General features: G+C 59.6%; 2 protein-coding genes across 2 annotated transcripts in view; one reads left to right on the forward strand and one right to left on the reverse strand.

The window, feature by feature from the left end:
* Window positions 1-16: 16 nt before the first annotated feature.
* On the reverse strand, window positions 17-3,303 carry SDRG_15774 (elongation factor 3). Its single transcript, XM_008621956.1, has one exon. The coding sequence runs from the start codon at window positions 3,179-3,181 to the stop codon at window positions 95-97; it is 3,087 nt and encodes a 1,028-aa protein (XP_008620178.1). The 5' UTR covers window positions 3,182-3,303; the 3' UTR covers window positions 17-94.
* Window positions 3,304-6,017: 2,714 nt separating this feature from the next.
* SDRG_15775 (hypothetical protein) overlaps window positions 6,018-6,580 on the forward strand; it is a gene marked incomplete at both ends in the record, with an annotated part of 3,110 nt that continues 2,547 nt past the window's right edge. Inside the window, one exon of the mRNA XM_008621957.1 lies at window positions 6,018-6,497. Coding sequence (XP_008620179.1) covers window positions 6,018-6,497 — 480 coding nt within the window. The remainder of the gene's footprint in view (window positions 6,498-6,580) is intronic.

Below are 6,580 nucleotides of genomic sequence, written 5' to 3' on the forward strand. Positions count from 1 at the left end.
TCGAGAGGAGACGAGATGTAGAAAGCATAGCGCATGTATAAGTATAGGTAGTTAAGCAGCTCTAAGATTCTCTATCGATGACCTTCTTGCGCATTTACTCCTCGTAGCCGTCAAGGTCCGAGTCCGAGTAGTACTCGCCACGCTTCTCGGCGTCCTTCTTGGCCTTGAGCTTGGCCTTGAGCTCCTTGCGGGTGAGCTTTCGCTTGACCTTGGTGACGACCTTGTTACCGAAGGCGTCGACCGACTCCTCGGCGTCGATCTGCTCGATCTTGGTCTTGTCTTCGGCGACCTGGCCCTCGATCGAGAGCTGACCGGCGACGACGTTCCACGTCTCGATGGCGAGCGCGTCCGTGAATTCGCGGTTGTGCGAAATCATCACGACACCACCGCCGAACTCCTTGATGGCACCGGCAAGGGCACCGAGCGAGTCGCGATCCAAGAAGTTGGTCGGTTCATCGAGCACAAGGATGTGCGGGTTGAGCCACATGGCAGCGGCGAGGACGACCTTGACCTTCTGGCCACCCGAGAGACCGCGCATGCGCGAGTGCGTACCGAACTCGGCGCCGAGGCCGAAGTTGTCGAGGTGCTTCTGGACAGCGAGGGCCGTGACGGGGCGGGCCTGCATGTTGGCGCGGGCGGCTTCGCGATCATCGGCGATCTGGAGGATCTTGTCGAAGCCCCACTTCTCGAGCTTCTCACGCGGGATCCACGAGTTCTCCGTATCGGGGAGCTTCATCCACTTGACCTCGTACTCGAACGACTTCTTGAGCTTGCGGCGGTTCTCGATCGACTCGAAGACGCGCTTCTCGCCCTCCCAGTTGACGGGCTTGGAAAGGAGCTCCTTCTCTTCCGGGGTCAGCTTACGCGTCTCCTTGGCCATGAGTTCCTTGTCCTCGCCGGACTGGAAGCGCCACTGGATGTACTGGTTGGCCGAGATGTCCAAGTGCTGCTCAATGTGGTGGAACGCGTGCTGGGCCACGTACGCAAAGCGCATCGCCGGGTGCTTCCACACCGAACCCTGGGTGGGCTCGGTTTCACCCGTGAGCATCTTGATCATGGTCGACTTGCCGGCACCGTTGGGGCCGATGACAGCGATACGCGACGAGAGCGCGCACGTGATCGAGATGTTGTTGATCGACGGCTTGGCGCAGCCCGGGTACGTGTACGAGCAGTCGGTCAAACGAATGATCGGCTTACCCTTGTTCTTGATGTCGGCGAGGAAACCCGGCTCCGGGAACTTGAACGCGATCGTGGCCGCGTCAAGGTCATAGTAGGCCTTGGCCTCCGGGCGGAGCTCGACGAACTTGGACATGTTGCCGACGTACGTCTTGAGCTTGCGGTTCTTCTCGTAGTGGATGATGTTGGTGCAGACGTTGTCGAGGAAGCCCGAGTCGTGCGACACAATGAGCGACGTGATCGTCGTCATCGACGTGAGGTAGTTCTCGAGCCACGCGACGTTGGCGACATCCAAGTGGTTGGTCGGTTCATCGAGGAGGAGGATGTCGGCCTTCTGGAGCATGGCGCGAGCGAGTTCGAGCTTCATCTTCCAGCCACCCGAGAGCGACCCGACGGCCTGCGCCTGCATGGCGTCCGTGAAGCCGACCGACGAGAGCGTGTCGGTGACTTCCTTGCGGGGCATGTCCTTGAAGTCCGGATCGTTGAGGACAAAGTCGACGACCGAGAGGTCGGCTTCCTCGGCCTGGAGGTTGTGCTCGACGTACACCGTCTTGAGCTCGTCCTTGGACGGGAAGCCCTCGAGCTGGCCGTTGGCAATGGCGCGCATGAGCGTCGACTTGCCGCAACCGTTGGGGCCGCAAAGACCGTAGCGGTGACCCTTCTTGAGGTTCATGCGGGCGTTGTTGAGGAGGATCATACCACCGTACGCGAGCGAGAACTCGCAGTCGCAGAGGTCCTCACCAACATCGTCCTGGACGACGTCGTCGGCGACCTTGACCTTGTTGTCCTTGTAGCACTTCTCGCGGAAGGCCTTGGTCACGTGCGGGATGTCGGCATCCTTCATGAACGCACCGAAGTACGGGCGCACCGACTGCGACCACTCATCCGGCTTGAAGTTGCGGGCGACCGTGAGGTAGAGACCGCAGCCAGCGACAAAGTTGAGCGTGGCGTCGTCGATCGTGGCCTTCTTGCCGTTGGCATCGCCAGCGAGCGAGAACTTGAGGGCCTCCAGGATCGAGGAGAACTCGACCTTGGTCTCGTCTTCCGAGAGCTCGACCGAACCGGCGGCCATGAAGAGCGTCTCGTGGGCGCGCTTGCACACGTCACGGCACTCGGGGTCGGCGACCGACTCGATAATGCGCTTGAGCGTCGGGAGGACCTTAGGCGTGAAAAGCATGGCCTCAGCCGGGTCTTCGACGAGCTTGCACATGTTGTCAATGATGACAGCAGTCTGGCGCTTGACCGACGTCTTGTTCTCGTTCAGACCACGCACGAGGAGCGGCTCCATGATGGCGAGGGCCGGGGCCTCGACCGTCTTGACAAACGTCGTCGACGCGAGCTTGTGCACGCACTCGGAGACTTCAGCCGGGTTGGCAATGCACGAGATGAGCGCGGGGATGAAGGGCTCGATATCGGCGTTCGACGCCGTACCGCAGGCCTTGATCATGAGGGCGTGGGCGGCCTTCTTGACTTCGGGGCGCGTGTCCCAGATCTGCTCCGAGGCGTTCGGCATGATGTCGGGCAAGCAGCGCGAGAGCTGGACGGGGTGGAGCTCGGCGAGGTCGTTGATCAAGTTGAGCGCACCTTCCTTCGTCTGCCACTTCTTGGTGCGGTCAAGGCCCGAGAAGATCTGCGGGAGGAGCACACGGAGCGCGTTGTGGTTGGCGGCCTGGACGATGGCCTTGGCGGCGGCGGCAGCCGGCGCACGGACCTGCATCTTCTTGTCCGTGTACAAGTCGAGGAGAGCGCCGAGGAGGGGCGCGAGGTAGGGCTCGACGCGCGCTTCCTTGTTCTCCGCGATGGCGGCAATGACGGCGCACACGATCTGGCGCGTGTTGGCGTCGTTGTCGGCCAAAGCGGCAGCCAACTGCTGCGCGGCGGCGTTGAGGTCAAGCTCCTTGTTGTTCAAGACAAGGGCGGCGACCTGCGACGCGGCGACCGAGGCGTTCTCGGCGCCGGCACCGAAGGCCTGCTTGAGCGCTTCCGTGAAGTGTTGGCTGGCCATTGTTCTTTGAGGCGAAAGCAAAAGTGAGCGCGGTAGCGTGCACGCTCGCCACGGGCTTGTTGGCCAGTCAATCACACCTGCCCAATCCTCGGGCAGCAAGTGCAGATTGCCCTTTCTACTCGGCTTGAGTATGGCGGTGTCGCCACGACCGACTCTCGGAAACCTCTCATTTCGCATATCCTCTGTCGTATGGTCTGGCCACGTCCGTGCATCGTCACGTGTACTGTCTGTCAAAACCTTTGAGAATGCATATCCGACGAGATACGATAGCAAACATTGGCAGGAGGTCCTGCGGCGGCTGGTCGGCGAGGATCTACGAAGTTCGAGTTGGCCGCGTCGCGCGTGTGACCAACTTGGCGCACAGGCGAAGTTCGAAGCTCACATCGCCAATGAAACGCTGCGAAAAAGGACTGGATTGTGGGTGAATTGGCGGCGTTTCGAAATTCGCCTCGGTTGGTTGGACGCCGTCGATCCAAGCAGATTCGACGTCGCTTGGTCTTTGTATGGGAGAGGTCACGCGGATCACATGCGATCTTTCTGCAAAATGGCGCTGGAAGATGTGATTGGCATGCGCAAAAGTCTCTGCAGCATGGCAAACAAGGCGACCCTCCGATGACGACGACGGTGATGTCGCGCGCCGCTACTGCTTGCACGGCCTGAGAATGCGACCTGCGACCAGTGCTTTTTGGAACGCAAGCGCACTGTAACAGAGTAGCAAGATCAAGCACTGGCCGCGCATGTTGTTGAGCCAACAGAAGTATCGGAGACGTGAGTATCCTGCGCCTGCGAAAGGTCCCTGGATCATCATCTCGGCCGGAGAAGCATCGCCATGGCGCTGGCTGCTTCGAACTTCGGTCGCCCCTCGTTTTTACTGACGGTTTCAAGTGGCCAATCATGCGCCGGAACGTAGCGGATCTGAAACGGTCTTGGCCAATCACCGAGGATGCTTCGTTTAGGATCAATTTACTTAATTTAGGTTGGCCAGGATATCCGCCCACCGGGAAAAAACCCGCCCGCAGCAACGGAGTGCAAGGTTGATGACGCCCGTGCCACGACGAAGCTTGCTGGCGTCGGCGCGGACGACGGCCACCAGCGCATTACATGTAGGGTGTCGCTGGTAGTAGCACTCCCGAGCGAGACCTTGCAGTAGGTGGAGGTGGCATGGGTGTTGGCCAGCCTTTCGAAGTCGTAGTATCTTTGGATCAAGAAGCAGAAGAGCGAGGATCGCTTGCCCGTGCCGACGCTCCACCAGCCTGGCGAGATGCACGAGCGCAGCATGCGACGCCTTCGCTGTAGAGCTATTGTTGTGCTGATCATGCTGTGACAGGCTCGTTGGTGCGCTTGCGATCTAGTCGTTGACTGTATGGCAGTGTGCAGAGCTGGAACGAGTAGTTGTAGTTACTCGTACTAAACCAAGTCGGTCGAGCTCACGCAAGCATGTGAGCACTCCAGTATACCATGCCCAAGCCAGGATGAGTAGTCCTCCTCGACGTGACCGGATCAAGCAAGTCGCGTTTGCAGCGGTCGACATGGAAACGAAGCGCAGATCCGTTCGAACCAACTCCAGAAGCCATGTCGTCGCCTACATAAGGCCATTCCCACACTTGTGTCTTTCGCATGCTGTAGTCATCTCGTGTCGACGCAGATTCCTCCTCGGTGGGCACACAGTACGTCCAACACACGGTCGTTCTTGAAGGCTTGACGCCGGCGAATGACCGCGGTCTGGTTGTACCAGGTGAAATCTCCTCATCTTACGTGGCGACACCACAAGCGCACGTCGGATGACCCGGATGATCCGCGAGCATGGTGGGCCTTCTTCTATTCTCAAATGCATCCACACCAGCTTCTGGCCCTATGCCATCGAGCCGTGTAGACGTTGAAATTGCGCTGCCCTGCGCTGTGCTACGCACTACGTGGCCGTACATTTATGCCACTGGAGCATCATCTCGCGCGATCTCGCTCGGGCATGCAGAAGCCACCGTTCGACGACGTGAGAAACGACTTCGACGCCTGTCGCTACAAGTACTGCCGTCAACGACTCTCGTCCGAGGTCCTGTTGCCTGCTCACCGTAGCAGACGCCACTCTGATCCGAGCGTCTTTGAACATGGCGCATGGGTTTCGTCCGACGTGTGGGCATACGCATCCAACATCTCCTCCAGCGCAGAGTACGACGCAGTCGCCTTCGTTTCCATTCGAAGGACGGCCTTTGTGTTGCGAGAAAGAAGCGTGTCGCCTGCCGACGCCGTGTATCCAAATAGAAGCAGCAAGCCCCGTCGCAGCCCACAGCGCAGCTTCTCTTGGGTCATGCTTTCGCCTCGAAAGTGGGACGGGAGCAGTGAGTCACACGCTGGACGTACCTATTCCAGGCCCACGACCGATTCACTGGCTGCGGAGGGTTACGGCCAGATTGGTCGCGATGCTCTTCGCTGCATGGTTCGTGCTCCGACGACCTTGCTTTGTCCACGACGTGGCAAGCCGATGGGCCAGAGATCGATGCTTCCGCAGCGCGGGCGCGCGCCATTCGATTGTTTGCGCTGGCGCTGTTCTAAACACATGTGTTTGCAACAACCCATGGATACAAACGTCGACACGGATGTTTTGAACACACGATCTTACGTGTTGGATACGCCGATGAGTGCGATCTCCATATATAATATTTCACGGGTTGTAAGTATACATAAAGTTCGTTTCGCATGTAAGGCACCTATTCTAAAACACAATATATGCAATGACAAAGGTTATCATGGCGGCTGAGGCCAGGAGATCTTTGAGCTCTGGGTCATTTTCCAACTTGCGACCGACCGAAGAAGCCGCCGATCAAGACGCTTGGACACGATGGCCCCTTCCCCGACGACCATCGCCGCCAACCTCAGCGAGGCCCTCAAGCAGGCCTTCGGGACGACCCCCGAGAACATGGCGGTCGCGGCCGACCATGTGGCCGAGCTCGCCGCCGGCGCCAAGGACGTCGGCAGCTTGACGGCCCTCCTTAATGAGGGGCTGACCTCGACGGATGCGAACCATCGGCAGAGCGCATGCGTCGTCGTCAAGACGATCGCCGAGAAGAAGGTCGCTCGCCTGGAGCCGTACGTGACCCCGGTGCTTGGGCACGTCCTCGACTTGTACACGGACAAGAAGATGCAGGTCCGCGGCCCCGCGGCCGAGGCCGCCAAGGCGATCGTGCATGCGACGAACCGGAACGCGATCCGTGTGCTCCTCCCACAGATCTTTGGCGGCATGGACCGTACGAAGAAGTGGCAGACCAAGGCCGGCGCGTTGGATCTGATCAACGAACTCGCCGAGCTCCACCCCGTCCAGGTCTCGCGCTGCCTCCCCGACATCATCCCGAACGCCACCGAGCAAATGTGGGACACGCGCCCCGAAGTCAAGAAGGCCGCCCA

Source organism: Saprolegnia diclina (genome assembly GCF_000281045.1).
Source record: "Saprolegnia diclina VS20 unplaced genomic scaffold supercont1.101, whole genome shotgun sequence".
NCBI classification, from domain to species: Eukaryota; Oomycota; class Saprolegniomycetes; order Saprolegniales; family Saprolegniaceae; genus Saprolegnia; species Saprolegnia diclina.